This window comes from Anguilla anguilla, chromosome 1 (genome assembly GCF_013347855.1).
Source record: "Anguilla anguilla isolate fAngAng1 chromosome 1, fAngAng1.pri, whole genome shotgun sequence".
NCBI classification, from domain to species: domain Eukaryota; kingdom Metazoa; phylum Chordata; class Actinopteri; order Anguilliformes; family Anguillidae; genus Anguilla; species Anguilla anguilla.
The window spans coordinates 69,440,358-69,458,970 of NC_049201.1; the positions used below are offsets into that span (position 1 = coordinate 69,440,358).

An 18,613-nucleotide genomic window follows, 5' to 3' on the forward strand; every position below is an offset into this window, starting at 1 on the left:
ACTGGCAACAGGAAATGATGCATCTTTTTCCCCCACCACAAAGAGCCTTCCAGTCTTCAATGCATCAGACACTGCAAAAGAAAGTACAAGATTAAGGTCTTATTCTGCATCCTGATGTTATCTTGGCTCAATTAGCCCTGCTTTCACAGGATTACTTCCTTCCAAGAAACAGTGATGTAGAAAATAGGAATAAGCTATATCCGTGAACATTCTGTACTACCAGTTTCTATAAAATGATCCTTCTGAAGATACTCCAGGTATGCTGCTTTAGGGTAAGATCTCCCCACCAGCCACGTGAAGCCAACCCACTATTCGACACTGCGATAATTACCACTCCTTTTTGAAGCCTTGCACCACAGTAGCCCTCATAACAGCACTCCAACGACACAACCGCCGCACTTACCTCCGCATTACGCGAGGACTGGAGCAGCCCAGGTTTGAAAGCCGATGGGGTGAAGGTAAACTTATGGGGGGGGGGGTTGTGGCTGGGTTCCTCCCTCAGTCCAGGATTTCCTTGATGCACCAGCAGCACAGCAGAAAGTACAGGCACTCTTTGAGAGACTGGATGAAGCCGTACCCGAAGTTCCCGCCGAAAAAGTTCTTGCCGCGTCCCAGCCCGAAGCCGCCGCCGCCGCCACCGCCATCGCGTCCGAAGCCGCCACCGCCGTCGCGTCCGAAGCCGAAGGCGTCTCGGATGTTCTGCCCCACCGAGGCGGGCATTGCCTGGGGAAGGGGCCGCTGGGGGTGCATCAGGAGGCGGGACAGCAGCGATCGAAGCGAAAGGAACGGAATGGTTGCAGAGCGAGCGGAACAGGCAAGGAGAATGGTACCGGTGGTGCCTTCCTTCACCAAGGTGGTCCTGCACCTGGATTTCAAGCAGCGGCCAACCTAGATTTCCCTTCTTTACACCTCCTATCCTTCAGCGCCTGGCTTTGTGGTTGTGTGGGAAAATAATAGTAAAGATTTGGGTCAACCTCTCTGCTCTTTCTCGCTGGTTCCCAGACACGGGTGTTCGTGGTGCTGGCTCTGGGCTCTACGGCAGTTTCCCCCTCAGCCCTCAGTCTCCCACTCGTTTTATATGGGTCTGGAAAACTCCAGCTTACCGCTCAGATTCCTCTCTCACTGCTTTCCACTGTACTCAGTAAAAACTATTGAACACCACTCCCCCCCCCCCACCCCCCCCCCCCCCCATTTTTTTCCTCACCATTCCAACATTTTCTTTCTGTTATCATCACTCTGTACTATTGCACAATAACAACGCACAGCCCTCTCCCCCCCTCCACTCCCGCATGATTCACATTTTTCCCCCCCTTTCTCTTTTGTTGGGTCTTTCTACCGTTGTGTTTCTGGAAAGCTCCATTTTGCCTTTCCGGAAAGCTGAGCGGTGACAGTGAAAACACCGACCTGAATCAGTTATCACCCCCCCTACTGTGTTTTCAAAGTGAAACGTAACACCGTTTCCAATACTCTCACAGCTCGAACCCCGTCTGTTTCTTACTTCGGTGCCAATTCCCCATCCTGTTAGCCTCCTCTTCCAGCCAGTCCACACAGAATTTCCCCTGCCAGATACACAGATGTGTGATGCTCACAGTTTTTTGGGAGAGATGCATTCTCCAAAATCAGAAATTTAAAAAATGTAAAACAAAATCCTGGCAAATTGACTCTGGTTGCTTTGAGTCAGAGTCCAGGTTCATGATGAAAAAAAACAAACCAACATACCATTTTGATCTTATTCTGCAATATGCACACGTACACACTCATATTAAGTACATCACACAAAGTTTATTGTGTAGAATAAAAGAAATTATATTTCAAAGATTAATGACAAATGCATATATGCAATTTATAATTTTTAGATACAAGTGTAAACATACATTTCCCCCAAATAACATATGAGTAGTAAACACCAAAACAAGTTTAAAAAAATAAAACAATAAAAAATAAACATGTGCAGGCTGAATAAAGCAAACTTTGGCTTGCAAAATACAAGAACAATAATAACATTATAAAATCTCAATGATTTACATGCAATAAAGGCAGCTGTGAAAACAACAGTTAATTTGGAGGGAACATAGGTCCTTTTCTTTCTTTCATTTTTTTAAAACACACAAACACACACACGTATACAAGCAATCAGCCTTATACATACGCTGCTGAAAATTTGCCTCCGTACAAAAATTACCGCTCGTTTTGTTTTTCTGTTGGTTCACCAACAGAGTTGTTCAACGCAATGCCAGTTGGGCCCAAGTGTTGTAAACTTGGTGCCTGATCAACAGTAAAAAAAAAAAAAAACTTAAAAAAAACCCTCCTTGTGCAATAAGCATGCATCTGTGTCCAGAGCAGTCAAATATCATCAAAGTAAAAGTCATTTACAAACAGGCACATGAAATCTGCAGAAATAACACCATGATGAAAGCCATGGTAATTCACTGCCATAGAAACACACAGCAACTCGAAAACTAGTGTTGGCAAAGAAAGCAACAGCTGGAAAAAGGATGGTTTTATTTATCTGTCAACAGGCTTCCAAATAGTTAAACCGTGTATGTGTTTATGAATGAATGCATTTGCACCAGTGTGAATTCCATTACGGAAGTTCTCTAACACTGATGCAAAATGGCAGGTGCATGTAGGCGTAGATAATGCACATGATCTCACTTTCAGCCCTGCTCTGGTTCCACACCGCCACTAAAACTGAAAGGAAAAAAATAATTGACTTCATTGTGAAAATCAACAGAGTCCGATTCATTTACAGTTCTCTTATACTCACTCATAAGGACGCATAGATTGAGGCTTGTTGATTATCTAATTTGGAATCATGCTTAACAATGCCTCAGACAAAGGCTGGGATCAGTATAAGAACATCAACCATTGAACAGAACGCGGAGTGACTTGTCTTATATATATGTGACGAGTGCCATTCGTTACTGCAAAGTCTTATTTTGACAGTTTTGGTTTCCAGTGGACACGCTATGCTGACTGAAGACATACTATGCTACCACAAGTGCATAAATTGACCGTATTCCACCAATGTGGCTGTACTGTCTGCACAAGGCACAATCTGGGGGGGGGGGGGGTACCCCACACCCACCCTCTGTCCTTCCATACAAACTGCAGGTCAATTCCAGTTAAACAATCAGACATTAAAAATACTCATTTCAGACATGTTTTGGCGAACCCACGTCAAAACAAGGACTATGCAGTTAATCTTTAACAATAAAAGCACAGTTCACTACATCAAAACACAGTTTCACAATTCACAATTCATTTTGCCTTTTAAAAATAGCAATGGGTTTTTTTTTTGTGTGCCAACATCACAACACTAAAAATAGCTATTGTTGCATCGCAGGCTTGCCAGAAAGGAAATAAAGGAGTGAACTGAAAGATGCCACATCTCTCAAAAATGTTTTCATTTCCCTCTTTGTAGTCAAACACCGTCAGCCTGGGCCACATCACAACACACACACACAAAAAATGAAATGGCACTCAAAGCTAAGAGGTAACATTTACTGTATTTGAGCATATAGACCAACCCGGCTCTCCTCTCAACGTTAGCCTGTGCAAAGCTTACTGCACCCCACTATCCCACTAAAAACAGATTCCTGAAAATAACTAGCCGCACAAGCGGTCTCACAAGTTGCTGGACACAATCCCTTATGGGAAAGAGACTGACTGCTTTGTTAAAACAAAACAACGATTCCTGAGGAACACTGCTGTGTTACTTTGTGGATTGATTTCGACTTCTTATGGTTATGAAATCTGGAACTAAAAATGTGCACTTCCCCCCCCCCCCCCCCCTTGTTTAAAATATGTATCAGTTGTTAAACTGCCATGTTTTACTGATTTGGGAGCCATTAATCCGCAATCACCTTTATTCTCTGAACCGTTTCATTTCAAAGCATGCGCCTCAGCTGGAGTTCTCCCCTGAGGGAGGCTCGCAGTGTGGATAATTAATGCTGCTTGAAAGAGGGGGGGGGGGGGGGAGCATTGTGTAAAAATAGGAAACAGCATTGTTTTGAATGCTATTGTGACCGTGGGTGTAAGCGCTGCATGCGTCTTTAACCTGGCAGCACTGGTGGGGAAGCAGATTGATGGGTTACTACTTGAGCTGTACACTCTAAAATGGCCGAACCGTGACATCACACGTTTCTCCAGGGCACCATGCACGTACAATGCACATCTCTCCTCTGCTTTCCCCGGGGAACTCACGTGATGGTAGATTGTCAAAGCACAGACGATTTTTTTCAAAGTACACCCAAAAGCAACTAAATGAAAAAGTCTGACTGGATATTTCCCCACAACGCACTGAGAGGATGTCGATAAAACGTAATGTGTATTAGACACCCAGACTGTATGTGAGATGAGGATATGGCACATGAGAAAGTGAGCAGGAGGAGACTTCTAGGACAAAATCTCACTCGAAAGGCAAATGCTGTGCAACTGGCTTTCAGTAGGAAGAGCAACTCTCCGCTCTTCAAATCCCAAACGGTAAAAAAGTCCACAAGACTGACTCCAAGCTACACAAACACCTGGAGGGGCACTGTATATACAACAGGTTGTGTGTTCATATGTGATCGGTATACCTGAGAGGCAGCTTCATGTATACATGGACATAGTTGTCAGCCTCAGGGATCTGTAATTTGGTTGAGATTTGGTTCAGCCGTTAGCCGTGTCGCCGTACGTCCCCAGAGGCTAGCATCGGACACGCAGCAGTGATGAGCAACATAGCATCGCACAGATTTGGACCTTCCAAAGCCAGTGGTTTCTGTGAGGACCACCTGCTCTTCCTCCCCCCCCCTGGCCTTCCACACCCCCACCATTTCAACAGACTGCAGCCACCGACCTTTATGCTTTCCCTCCATACAGCTCACACATCCGCAGCTGTGAGCGCAAAAACCTTTTCTTTGGCCTAGTTGACGTGGGCTGCAGAGAGCTTGTTGGAAAGGGGACAAGGGGCAGCTGCATCAGGACCATCCCTCTGCCGACAACCGTTTCCTACCAAAGGATCCCAGAGACCTGGGCTTCAACCACACCAGTGCCTCCACACGCAGCTACAACTCTGAATCCAACCCTCTTAATTCATAAACCCGGAGCCAATTTTCAGGTTACCTTCACCTTACAGTAGTGTTCCTTTTTTTCTTAAAAACAAAAAAGACAAGTAGTTAACTCCAATGTTACAATTAAGAGGCATAGATATCATAATCTTATTTGTGATTGCCTAACAACATCAATAAGTCCCATGGAGACAGCACTGGTGACTGAGGTCCCTTTCTCATTGAAATCATTTTCCCATTGGGTTCAGTTTTTCGTGTTGTTCCTTGATACAGTTGGGGGTGGTGGAAGCGGGCAGCTGGGAACAGGCTCCACCTTTGTCTGATTACACTGTGACGGTCTTCACAGCACCAGAAGATCAGAAGAGTAGCAGAGGGCTGAGAGTCCAAATGACACTCTATATTCAGATGGGCTTCACCAACAAATTCTTTTTTTTTTTTTTTTTTCCCAGAATGGGGTAATTTGACCAGAGGACCATAAGACCCAAATTCTAGTCATTGCATAAAATGCATGGGCTCCACCCCCTTCGAATTCTACTTATTTTGGCGGTACGTGGCACTGAGCTTCACCTGACGTGGAGAGTATGTTTCACGGCAGCAATGCACATTTCTGACGATCCCAACGCGACTTTAGGTTTTGTCTTTGGAAACGTTTCCGTTCTACGCAGACGAAAAGAAGAAAATGAAGAAAGGAAAGGTCGACGGCTTCGCGCGCTCGCTCGCGGCGTTCAGCACGCTCTTCTTCGGAATGAATTCCAGTCATTAACAGTGACGCAGCCTCGATCTCGACTCCATCACAGTCGCTCGTCGCTCGCCGAACGGCGGTCCGCGCGGCCCAGATACAAGCCTCTCACAGGGCTGAGCCCCCCTGCCGAGCCCGTGCCCTTCTCCAGCCGTGTTTGACAAATTCGAGAGGACAGGATTTCATCACGATTTTACACAGCTCAGAGGGCACCGGCGCTTCCCGCGCAGCTTCTTCGCTTCCGATGACACGGTCCGATAGATCTCTCTGGCTTCGCTTCAAGTAAACATTTCATTCCTCTAATGACGTCAGGTGTGCGCTCACTTACCAAAAACAAAAAGAAAAGGGAAAAGGAGAAAGGAAAGGCCTGAATATGATGACACGGCAGGACGCGTGAAGTCCGTCGCTTAAATTCCTACGAAATCTTGAGACGCGACTTCGGCGCTAATTGAAGACGAGGGCGCCGGATTGGACGGGAGGGACAGGCGTGTGAGCGCGGACGCGACGCGACGCGGCGCCCCCTTCAGGCCCGGCGCTCCACCGGCTGCTGCAGGCACACCTCGCTCCCCGCCGACACGATGGGCAGCCGGTTGTCCATGTGATAGCTGATCAGGTGACTCACGCTCTCGAACCGGTGGTCCTTGGTGCGGACCTGAGCGAGGGAACAGAGAGGCAGAGGGAGGACGGGGGGGGGGGGTGGTCCAGAACGAACAAGCAGAGGGGGGGAGTAGGAGGGAGGGAGAGATGGAGGGAGGGGGGGTAGAGAGGAAAGAGGGAGAAAAATATTTCAGACACAAATATAGCACAAACAGACGTTAACCGGAGAGAAAATGGCCCCCTGGCCACAGGGTAGCAATTACAGTCCCGAACGCAGCCTCCGACTAGACACATTTAATAACCCGATTCCTGGTATTTATAGCGAGCGGACAGCAAACTGTGCGAGGCTTTCTGCTTGGGCAGGGTGTGCCTACAGTTTCAAGTTTAACTCCACGAAGCTGCTTTTAAAACGCAGCGAAAATGAGCGCCCGCATTTCGGCCACGGCGAAGGGTCCTGTGCTCACCACGCCCTCGGGGTCCACCAGCAGCAGGTGCTTGGGCTGACCGCCCTGCTGCCCCGTGAGGACGTACTGCCCCGGGGTGGTGCCCGACTCGCGCACCAGGAAGTCTCCGTCGCGGGTCAGAAGCCTCTCCGCCTGCCGCCGGCTCAGGCTGCCGTGGAACCAGGGCTCGCTCTGCAGCTGCTCGGCCATAGGGGGCGCTGCAGCGCCGGACAGCGCGTCGTCGAAGGGCTCTGAGGAGGGGGGGGGCAGACAGAGAACGTTCCAGAACACAAGCGGTGCAACATGCCGGGGTATTCTCACGTGACGGGCAGAGACTCTTACTCATGTCGAACGCATCCCGGTGCGCGCTGCCATTGGCCGCAGCGGCGGGCGGGCGGGGCTTATCCACATTGACATAGGAAGGGTCGTCGAACAGGTCACGGCCACCTTCCTTCGCCCCGGCTGCGGGCGTGCGCGTGCGCGTGGGCGTGAAAGAGAGAGAGAGAGGCAGACAGGCAGACAGCACAAGGCTAATGAGTTACATAATCTTTTGTCAAATCCTACAAGCGATAAACACAGCAGTTTAACAGCGCCAAAAGTGAAATGTACTGAGACACTGTGGAATGTCTGAAGTGGCAAGGGGACGGTGTGTCTCGGGAAGCAGACGGACCTGGTAGAGGCGGCAGGGGCTGCTTGTGTACATCGTTCTGTCCGTACGGCTGCAAACGCAATAGCAGAAAATGACAGTTATTACGCAATAACTACTGCGCTCACACGGTAACGCAACACTGCACAGCTGAGACTGTCACTGGCTACAGGTAAGGCCTGAAGAGGAATAAGCCTGTGTATCCTTTAGATTTAGTACACTAATGTTTCTGGCACAGCAAAAAATGTTATCGATTTTTTACACATTAAATATATCATTTTTTCCCCCATCACACATGCACACTGAAAACATTTGAAAATGTTACTACTTCCTTCAGGCCCTCGGTCATCATAATCTGGTTCACAGCCAAACAGGTTTGGAAATTCTTTAAAAATTACCGTTATACAGTTACACAGTTACACAGCTGGTCAGTGAATACAGCATGGGAGGATGATGTAGGGACAGCGAGCAGCGCTGCCGTCTGACCAGTCTCCTGCGTGGGGGGGGAACTCCTGAGGCGCTCTTACCAGCGTGGCCCCTGTGCTGTGGCCCTGGCGGCCCCGCATGTCCACCAGGCCGCCCGGCGGCGGCTGCTTGCCGGGGAAGTTGTTGTAGTACGGCACATCCGGAGCGGGGACGCCTTCGTCGTCCTCCTCCTCCCACGCCGACCCGTCGAACGGAGCCATCCTGCGGCGAGAGAAACCTTAGCGGGGGCCCCCTCTCCCTCCTCATCCTCGCCCAAGAGAAGGCCTGTGATAGGCCGCTCGCGTTCCCCAGGGGTCGCGTTAGCTCATGGAATGCTGCGTCTTCGGAACGCAGGACACATATAATAAACCCGTGTTTCACGCTAATTCACCTGCATTCTGCAAAAAATAACCATTTTTGCTGTAATAAGTACTATGATGTTTGTAGGAGCAGTGTGTTGAAATAGCGGGATTAGCGGGAAGAAATAACCAACAAATAATGTTTTGGTATTCTCCTCATCTCAATGTTTGCCGCACAGGCTAATAATATTACTCATGTTGAGCTAGCTACAGCACGACATATTGTTTTCAACTCTTCATTCAAATTAAGCAGTTTCTCTTAGGATCTTGCAATGCCACCAACGGCGGTGTACAACATTATGATCAATAAACAACACAAATGGCAGACATGGAAAGAGGACTGGCTCAAAGAAACAGGAGCAATTATTTTGTTACAGTTCAAGTCTGGGTCATGGCCTGTTGTAACCTTTTTAAAAAAAATCTTTTAAAATAAAAATGCAGTGTAAAAAAAAGCGGAATTCTTGTTAACGTTACCACTGGTCCTCCCGGGGGAAGCTACAGACTGCCGCACCCTGCTTGGGCACTCACCTGTCGTGGGGGGTGACCAGTTTGGGGGGGTTCTTCAGGTACTGTTTGAAGCGCAGCTCGAAAGCCTGCCCGATGGTGCTGATGACCTCCTGCGCCAGACCCTCAGAGCACTCCAGGATGTGACAGGCTGCGGGCGGCCAGCAGGGGGCAGCGTCCCATTACGGAGCAGGAGAGGAACTCATTATTCCACTATCCCTCCGTGCCGTCAGTAAACACACAGTCCGAAGTTTACTTTAAAAAGTTACTTGAAGTTTACTTGAGAAAAGGAGATAAAATGGCGCTCCTCACCTCTCTGGTTGACCGGGTCTTTGGCTACGTAAGCTACATATTCTGCTGTGTCCTGTGAGAGGGGGATAGAGAAAAAGAGGGGGGGGGGGGTGGCATGTGGGGAGGACAGCAAGTGAACAGGGGAGGGAGAAGAGGAGAGGGGAAAGGGGTGAGAAGACGGGAGCAGGTGTGGAGAGGGACAGACAGAGGGAGGAAGATCGGCAGTTAAAGGAGTAAATCCTAAAATGACAAGCTGGGAGCAAAAGGGAAAAGAAAAGGAAAACAGAAAACTACAAGACGACAGACTTAGAGAATGCACGAGGGTAGGTAAAGGAACCTGCCAAAAAATGTGTGGATGGTGGCTCAAGAGATCCATCCATTAGCAGGGCGGGTGCAGTGCAGCACACCTGACATGTTGTTGCCACTAACGAGAACAGTGTTCTGGTACACAAGACGGGCCACTTGGGTCAATCATAAAGAACGGAACCAAGAATCACATAATTGCCGCTTTTCTACAATGCTTCAAATTTCGAAACGTTCAAATGTCCCATTAACGGAAATTCTAGGAAATAGGTGATGAGGTTCAATAGGTACTACTTAAGTATTATTTCCACGAGGAAAGTCGGCTGTAATTTACTAAGACCTAGGCACCTTCACTTTTTATGAACCCTTCCATCTCTGTAATTGCACCAGATATTGCTCTGCGTTCATTAGGAAGATTCTGGAAGCTCCATTATGAGTGTGTGCACGCACCGCGTAGCGCACGGCCAAGCCGAGCCTGGCCACGCGTCTCGGGGGTAGCCGAAGAGACACTCGCACGCAAAATATTCCAGACGCAAGACAGACAAATTTCCAGTCGAACAAGGGACAAATTCCTCGTAAACCCGCTTACACGATCCGGTTCGTTTAGCACGTTGTTACACGCTGCAGTGACCGACACGCTCCGCGTCATACGCAGAATTCCAGAGCCGAAACTCCGGCGCGTCCCCTGCAGACGCGCGGTCGGCTAGCGGCGTGCGCGGCAGAACGCGGCGGCGCAGATTTCACGCGCGTGAGCGCGCTCCAGCAGGCCCGGGGAGGCGAGAACAAAGAAACGCGAGCGAAGGACGGAAACTGGAAGGAAACTGCGACTGTTGTGACATGAGCGGCGGGGCGGACGTCAAGAACAGATGCAGAGATAGAGAGAGAGAGAGAGAGAGAGAGACAGAGAGAGAAATAAAGTGAACGAGTGTGAGAGAGAGACAGAGAGAGAGAGAGAGAGAGAGAGAGACAGAGAGAGAGAGAGAGAGAGAGAGATAAAGTGAACGAGTGTGAGAGAGAGACAGAGAGAGAGAGAGAGAGAGAGAGAGAGAGAGAGAGAGATAAAGTGAACGAGTGTGAGAGAGAGACAGAGAGAGAGAGAGAGAGAGAGAAAGAGAGAGAGAGAGAACGAGTGTGAGAGAGAGAGAGACAGAGAGAAAGAGAGATTGAGAGAGATAGAGAGAACGAGTGTGAGAGAGAGAGAGAGAGAAAGAGAGTTTGAGAGAGATAGAGAGAATGAGTGTGAGAGAGAGAGAGAGAAAGAGAGGTTGAGAGAGATAGAGAGAACGAGTGTGAGAGAGAGAGAGAGAGAAAGAGAGGTTGAGAGAGAGAGAGAGAGAGAAAGAGAGGTTGAGAGAGATAGAGAGAACGAGTGTGAGAGAGAGAGAGAGAGAGAAAGAGAGGTTGAGAGAGATAGAGAGAGAGAGAAAGAGAGGTTGAGAGAGATAGAGAGAACGAGTGTGAGAGAGAGAGAGAGAGATACAGCGCCTCAGACAGAGGGAGAACTGAGAGAAGGGCGAGGAACTCACGGGGTCTCCTCCAGAAGCGAAAGAGATGGACTGCATGTGATGATTGGCGATGATCTGCAGGTGTGGGGGCGGTGAGAAAGAGACACAATGGAAAAAAAATGGGGGGGGGTGTGAGACAGATGAATAAAAGACGGATGCATGGATTAGAAAAAAACAAACAAAGGGGGGGGGGGGGACATGGAGAAAAAAAGAAACTTGGACAATTCTGAAAACGCCATTTTATAACAGGAGAACCAAATAAAACTTTTAATTAGTTCTACAGTGCATCGTGGTTTCCCTCCGTGGATGACCCTTCCTTTGAAGTAGCTGTTCTGCGAGTTTGAGTTTCTCAGCTAAGATTACAGAGCAACCACAATATTGCAGAACCAAAAACCACTTCCTCCTCGCTGTGTACATGAGGCGCAGAAAAGCTTTGCTTGGAACATAAGAGCAAAAAAAGTTCCCCTACCAGCAGACCTGTCACAGTCCCCCCTCCCCCTCAGCCCTGCCAGAGCCCCTCCCCCTCAGCCCTGCCAGAGCCCCTCCCCCTCACCTGCTTGCAGTCAGCTGCCAGCAGGTTCAGACTGCTGGTGGACACCGTGAGGCTGATTGTCATTCCAGCGAACTGAAGGTTGCTCTTCCCCAAGATGGAGGAAACACAGCGTGCGGAGGGCTGCGGGGTGGGGGGAGAGGGAGAAAGAGGGAGAAAAAAGGAGAGGGAGAAAGAGGGAGAGGGGGGGAAGAGGAACGGAGGAGGAATGAAGAACGGCAAAAACAACTGCAACGTGTCTGAACACACTCCTGAAATCACAGACTCAACAAGACGTTCTCAGAGGGACAGGACTAAGATAGCGATGGTGGGGGAAAGACAGCGAGGCGGCAAGAAAGACCCAAAACGGCTGCAAGCTCAACAACATCTGGTTCTGTGAGAATGCTGGGTGCTGCCAGGGGTCGAACCGAGAACGTTCCTGACCGAGCACAGACTCGGCGACCGCAAGGCAACCACGGAAACCAGCCGGCCTATAAAAGCCCTGCGAGCCCGCGAGCCTGTGAGCCCCCATTGGCCGAGCCGCATTCCTGCTGCCGTCTGGCACAGCGGGCGCGGCTTACGGCACAAACACAGCAATAAAGTCCAAGACCAGGTGGCTATATTCAGAAAGCCATCTCATCTGGAAAACCGGCCCGTCCTCCACTAGACCGAAAGGCAGGCCTTTAAAATGGAGCACACAGAACGTGAGACATGAAATGAGACACAGAGCATATTCTCACTGTTAGAGCAAGCGGCAAAGGTGGTAAATGTTTGCAACACCACACTCTGGTGAATAATATTCCATTTTAAAATGTATTTTTCCCTCTTTATTCAGACAGGAGGGGAGCAGAGAGGGTTACAGACAGAGAATGGATCACAGAGAGTAACCGTGGCTGAGATTCAAACCCCTGGATGCCCGGGGTGTTCCTGTACTCAGGATGAGTCTGTTGCAGGGGCCCTAGGGGGGTGGGGGTGGGGGGTAGTGTTCCTGTACTCAGGATGAGTCTGTTGCAGGGGCCCTGGGTGCCCGCTGTGCCTGTGATGAAGGAACAGGCAGCAGCGCTGGAGATCTCCTCAGGGAGACAGATAGGTGATGAGAGAAGGGAGGCTGGGCTGAAGTGGGAAAAGCCCCTCCTGAGAGGGAGGGAGAGATGGAAGGAGAGGGAGGGGGGGGAGGGAGAGAGGGCGGGGGAGAGGGAAGGAGAGGGAGAGAGGGAGGAAGAGGGAGGGAAGGAGAGGAAGAGAGGGAGGGAGAGAGGGAAGGAGAGGGAGGGGGGGGTGGTACCTTTCTCCTGCGCTGAGCCCCTTTGGCACCAGGAACTGCCTCACACACCACGGAGATCGCTTCCCTGCAACACAGTGCATCGCCTTACTCAACACACACCGTGCCCACACAGCACCTTTACTGAACACACACACACACACACACACACACAGTTCACACCTAACACCGCTACCGAGCGCGCGCTGTACACACACGGCCCTGCACCCAGTCTCCCACACCTCTCACGCACATTCTGTCTGACTGGCGCGAAGAGCTGGGCTGTGACACGCAGCGGCGCTCTCCCGCGCGGAGGAGTCCGTGTGACACGCAGCGGCGTGGAGGAGTCCGTGTGACACGCAGCGGCGGCGCTCTCCCGCGTGGAGGAGTCCGTGTGACACGCAGCGGCGTGGAGGAGTCCGTGTGACACGCAGCGGCGGCGCTCTCCCGCGTGGAGGAGTCCGTGTGACACGCAGCGGCGGCGCTCTCCCGCGTGGAGGAGTCCGTGTGACACGCAGCCCCGCTCTCCCGCGTGGAGGAGTCCGTGTGACACGCAGCGGCGCTCTCCCGCGTGGAGGAGTCCGTGTGACACGCAGCGGCGCTCTCCCGTGTGGAGGAGTCCGTGTGACACGCAGCGGCGCTCTCCCGCGTGGAGGAGTCCGTGTGACACGCAGCCCCGCTCTCCCGCGTGGAGGAGTCCGTGTGACACGCAGCCCCGCTCTCCCGCGTGGAGGAGTCCGTGTGACACGCAGCCCCGCTCTCCCGCGTGGAGGAGTCCGTGTGACACGCAGCCCCGCTCTCCCGCGTGGAGGAGTCCGTGTGACACGCAGCGGCGCTCTCCCGCGTGGAGGAGTCCGTGTGACACGCAGCGGCGCTCTCCCGCGTGGAGGAGTCCGTGTGGACTGACACGCAGCGGCAGCGCTCATAAAACTTTCAGCAGCACTCTCTGCTCTTCCTCACGGCCCGGCAAAAACAGCAGACAGGAAACGAGCAAAACTCAGATTCTGCTCTAAGTGAGAGACTGAAACAGCGCGTTTGGGCCCAGCTCAGATTCTGCTCTAAATGAGAGACTGAAACAGCGCGTTTGGGCCCAGCTCAGATTCTGCTCTAAATGAGAGACTGAAACAGCGCGTTTGGGCTGAGCTCAGATTCTGCTCTAAATGAGAGACTGAAACAGCGCGTTTGGGCCCAGCTCAGATTCTGCTCTAAATGAGAGACTGAAACAGCGCGTTTGGGCCCAGCTCAGATTCTGCTCTAAATGAGAGACTGAAACAGCGCGTTTGGGCCCAGCTCAGATTCTGCTCTAAATGAGAGACTGAAACAGCGCGTTTGGGCCCAGCTCAGATTCTGCTCTAAATGAGAGACTGAAACAGCGCGTTTGGGCCCAGCTCAGATTCTGCTCTAAATGAGAGACTGAAACAGCGCGTTTGGGCCCAGCTCAGATTCTGCTCTAAATGAGAGACTCTGAAACAGCGCGTTTGGGCCCAGCTCAGATTCTGCTCTAAATGAGAGACTGAAACAGCGCGTTTGGGCCCAGCTCAGATTCTGCTCTAAATGAGAGACTGAAACAGCGCGTTTGGGCCCAGCTCAGATTCTGCTCTAAATGAGAGACTGAAACAGCGCGTTTGGGCCCAGCTCAGATTCTGCTCTAAATGAGAGACTGAAACAGCGCGTTTGGGCCCAGCTCAGATTCTGCTCTAAATGAGAGACTGAAACAGCGCGTTTGGGCCCAGCTCAGATTCTGCTCTAAATGAGAGACTGAAACAGCGCGTTTGGGCCGAGCTCAGGTTCTGCTCTAAATGAGAGACTGAAACAGCGCGTTTGGGCCCAGCTCAGATTCTGCTCTAAATGAGAGACTGAAACAGCGCGTTTAGGCCCAGCTCAGACTCTGCTCTAAATGAGAGACTGAAACAGCGCGTTTGGGCTGAGCTCAGATTCTGCTCTAAATGAGAGACTGAAACAGCGCGTTTGGGCCCAGCTCAGATTCTGCTCTAAATGAGAGACTGAAACAGCGCGTTTGGGCTGAGCTCAGATTCTGCTCTAAATGAGAGACTGAAACAGCGCGTTTGGGCCCAGCTCAGATTCTGCTCTAAATGAGAGACTGAAACAGCGCGTTTGGGCCCAGCTCAGATTCTGCTCTAAATGAGAGACTCTCAAACAGAACGGTGCATTTGGGTCATTCTGACTTCACACAGCAGGCTGTAAAGTTAAAAAAAAGCAACAATGCTCTGAGAAATGGTCCAACCTACACAGTTACACAACCAGACAATCAGCAGAAACCAAACACATAACAACAGGAAACGACGGGTGGGAGAGAGAGGGAGCGTGAGACAAAACGAAAACGACAGAGCGCTGGGGCGCACATGCATATGCGGTCTGAGCTCGGCTCTGCGATCTCTCCGCCAACCCCCCCAACCGTACTGACCACAAAGGGCGGGGGACCGGAGAGGAGGAAAGAGTAAATAAATCATTTCAGAGGGCCTCTTGACAGCAGAGAGGAGACAGAAAAAGGAAAGACGAGTAAAACATAGAGTATCTGCTAAAAAAAAAAATCTATACCCATGCAGAGCAGCACACTGCCGCCACCCTAAATTGGTGTCGTGTTAATTACCCGTTTCAAATTAAAGGACCCCAAGGCGTCCAACAAGTTTGCCTGTCTATAAATACATACTCTCTGATACACTGAATCCCAACAATGTAAGAATTTGAATCAAATAACAATAACCAATATATTTGCCGTCCATCAGTGCAGACTGGCAGAGGTTAACACACCTACTGGAGGAGGTAGGTGATGACATTTCAGTGTTTCATTGCAGGGTAACCAGTACTAATTAGACTAGCGTTCAGCGCAGTGTAGAGCTCCAGTCTTAAATGGTGTAAATTGCTGTAGCGTCAAATAATTTATTGTCCCATCTGAATTCACTCATAGTCCCGGTGACTTGTACAAAGACAGACAGATTCACTGAGATGATCACATGACTTGCAATCCACTCACGCAGAGGTGATATGGGTAAAAGATTTTGATACACACAAGCATTAATACTGGTACTGGAAGCCTGACAACAACCATTCAAATTCTATTTTCTTGTCATTGTAAGCACACAGAGCTTCAAAGGCTCTGTGGAAATACACAGTAAGAGAAATACAGAAGTTCTCGTTATCACAGCATATGAAATTCTCCGTTAATTCAAGCTAAGCACAGACACGTATGCGCCAGCACACTCACACAAACAGACTGGATGCGGGGGGACACGTGAAACATACCGTGTGACCTGAGTTCTTGTATTAAAGTCCAGAGCTCTCATTGACTGCAGCACCTCCACACATCCCATATACTGCAGAGAAAAAAGAGGAGAACACCACAAGACGTGAACAGACCATAATTACGCACAACTATTTTTAGTGTACGTACGATGCGAATCCAACGGGGTCAGAGTAACATTTTTCATTTCAAAACTGGCACAAACACAACGTTAGCACCGCCACCATCGACAAACGCTGACAAGATAATCTACTCCGGCAGCGCTAACAGCCGGCCCTGCTGAATGGGTGACAGTGAATCCGGGGGAGTGCGCTGGCGCGCGCGGGAGTGTGGCTGCGAGTGTGACTAAGACCGGCGGGGCGCCAGCGGGATTCGTGCGTGCGTGAGCGGCGAGGGGGAGAGAGGGGCGTACCCGGACGGCGTAGGAGACTCCGGCGGAGCTGACCACGCTGTCCGAGTGGAGCCAGCCGCGCGTGGGCTTGTTGACGAAGGATCCGTGACGCGTCCACTCGTCCCCGCCCAGCTGGCCGCCCTCCACCCGGGCCCGCCGCGAGGCCCCCCCGAGCCGGTTCATGTCCTGCGGGGGGCGGGGAGGGGGAGAGGGGGCAATTAGAGAGGGGGGGGGGGGCTCGCCGAGGGCCTTCTTCGGCCGCCGCGGGCGACGGCTGCGGCCTACCTCCCGCCCTCGGACCGGGGAGCGGAGTGGCCGAGGCGCCCAGCCGCAGGGGGCCCACCCGGGGGAAGAACGAGCAGAGGGTGGTGGGGGTTGCTCGCCAGGGCCCGGGGGGATGAGGGGGGCAGGATTGGGGTGAGGGAGGTGGAGGAGAGAGAGGAGGGTAAGCCGGGAGGAGAACCGGGGGTGACGGGAGCAGAGGGAGGCAGAGAGGAGTTTGAGTCGGAGTCGGCGGCCGAGCTGAGAGATTCGCTGCGGAAATGGCTGTACTTTGCTCTGGGGACCGAGTCCATTCCTGTTCTTCTTTGGATTCTTCACACTTCTTTCTATTTATAAACTCAAGCAACACTCTCTGCGTGTTTTGCTGGTTAGTGGGTAATTTTTTTTTCTTTTTCTCCCCTGTGGTTCTCCAGAAAAACAACCTTGCCCTTTATTCTGAATTTAATGTCCAGTGTCTCTCTGTCTTCATGGCTTCCTGTTTTTTCCAGCATTCTGGGAAACTGCAGAACATGCTGCGGCATGCAGTTCAACCCGACACCCTCAGCGAGAGGCAGAGAGCGCAGAGCAGGCCGGCTCATCCTGCGCTCGCCCTGCGCTCGCCTCCGCCATTCCGGCTCTATCGCCGCTCTCAACAGTCTGCTTTCACACGCTAGCCCTCGACCTGCACGTAGCTGCTCATCTGCTGCTTTGGGAACACTGAAAATAAGCACCATTGAAACGGACACCAAAACATCTAAACAGGCCCGTGGTTTTCCGCGTGTGAACGATGCGCGTCTGCGTGGATCCTTTTTTTTCTGAGTGTGGTGGTGTTATCTTTGTGTCTGTCCGCGCTGGCGCCCGCCTCCCCGCGTCTCTAGAGTAAAGCGGTTAGTCAGCGCGCGCTGCAAACGCGTGCGACTCCACGGACCGGGTAGCCGCCAGCGCGCGTGCTTCTGGGAGGGGGGCGGGGGGGGGGGGGCGCTGTGAGATCCGGTCTGACGCCGCCTCGCTGAACAGCCTGTGTTAGCTCCAGACTCGAGTTTCTGGTTGGAGCCACGGCGGTTTGTCTTAAAAAAGGAACGCGCGCACGGCAGACGGATCGATACACCAGCGGAGAGCAGAAATAGTGTACAGGCAGTGCAGTACACAGCACTGTCTAGCGCTCCAGACGAGTATAAAAATGCAACAAGATGTGCCACTCACACACCAACTAACTTTCTCTCTCCCTGCTTCTCTCCTCCCTTCACTTCTCACCTCTCCTGCTCTTTCTCAGACGCTCTCTCCCTCTCAGATGCTCTCTCCCTCCTCACTCCTACTCTTTTCCTCACCTCTCCCTCTCTCTCAGACGCTTTCTCCCTCCTCACTCCTGCTCTTTTCCTCACCTCTCCCTCTCTCTCAGACGCTCTCTCCCTCCTCACTCCTGACCTTTTCCTCACCTCTCCCTCTCTCTCAGATGCTCTCTCCCTCCTGTTCTCTCTTCCTCACCTCTCCCTCTCTCTCTCAGACGCTCGCTCCCTCCTCTCACTCCTGCTCTCTTTTCCTCCAGACGGTCGCCTGCCCCCTCTCGGCCGAGCGGAGTCTGCTCCTGTCTTTGTCCTCCTCCCCCACCCTCTTTATCCACACCACCTCCGCCTCCTGCTCCGACGCCCTCTCGTTCCTGAAGCTGTTCTCCCTCTTCTCCCGGAAGCCCTCCCTCTTCCTCCAGACGATGTACTCCTCTTCCACCTCCTGCCTATCTGCCTCCTTCTCTCGCACCACCACCCCCTCCCTCCTCTTCCAGATGACCTCCGCCTCCACCTCCCCCCCTCCCTCGTCACTTCGACCGTTCTCCAGATTGTCTCCTTTATCAGCACCTCCCTTCTGACTAAACCCTTCCTCCTTCCTCCTCGCGCACACACACGCACGCACAAAAACTTCAATTTCACAAACGTGATACAAACAAGCACAAATCTGACAGATATACAGACAAACCGGTATAAACAGGGGACTATAGACGTGTGTCTATA

At 51.5% G+C, this 18,613-nt stretch overlaps 2 protein-coding genes across 5 annotated transcripts in view; both read right to left on the bottom strand.

The window, feature by feature from the left end:
* Window positions 1-498: 498 nt before the first annotated feature.
* On the bottom strand, window positions 499-750 carry lenep (lens epithelial protein). The gene has a single exon (XM_035403606.1). The coding sequence runs from the start codon at window positions 748-750 to the stop codon at window positions 499-501; it is 252 nt and encodes an 83-aa protein (XP_035259497.1).
* Window positions 751-1,928: 1,178 nt separating this feature from the next.
* shc1 (SHC (Src homology 2 domain containing) transforming protein 1) overlaps window positions 1,929-18,613 on the bottom strand; it is a 32,501-nt gene continuing 15,816 nt past the window's right edge. For 2 of the 4 annotated variants that reach the window (XM_035407748.1, XM_035407757.1), the window contains 12 exons: window positions 16,368-16,532; window positions 15,958-16,028; window positions 12,718-12,781; window positions 11,457-11,576; window positions 10,925-10,978; window positions 9,117-9,168; window positions 8,829-8,955; window positions 8,004-8,163; window positions 7,501-7,549; window positions 7,173-7,292; window positions 6,852-7,081; window positions 1,929-6,442 (listed from right to left, as the gene is read on the bottom strand). In XM_035407748.1, coding sequence (XP_035263639.1) covers window positions 6,314-6,442; window positions 6,852-7,081; window positions 7,173-7,292; window positions 7,501-7,549; window positions 8,004-8,163; window positions 8,829-8,955; window positions 9,117-9,168; window positions 10,925-10,978; window positions 11,457-11,576; window positions 12,718-12,781; window positions 15,958-16,028; window positions 16,368-16,532 — 1,341 coding nt within the window. In that variant the 3' untranslated portion in view covers window positions 1,929-6,313. Of the gene's footprint in view, window positions 6,443-6,851; window positions 7,082-7,172; window positions 7,293-7,500; window positions 7,550-8,003; window positions 8,164-8,828; window positions 8,956-9,116; window positions 9,169-10,924; window positions 10,979-11,456; window positions 11,577-12,717; window positions 12,782-15,957; window positions 16,029-16,367; window positions 16,533-16,631; window positions 16,959-18,613 lie in introns of those variants that run through there. The other 2 variants (XM_035407775.1, XM_035407766.1) reach the window with 2 other exon arrangements.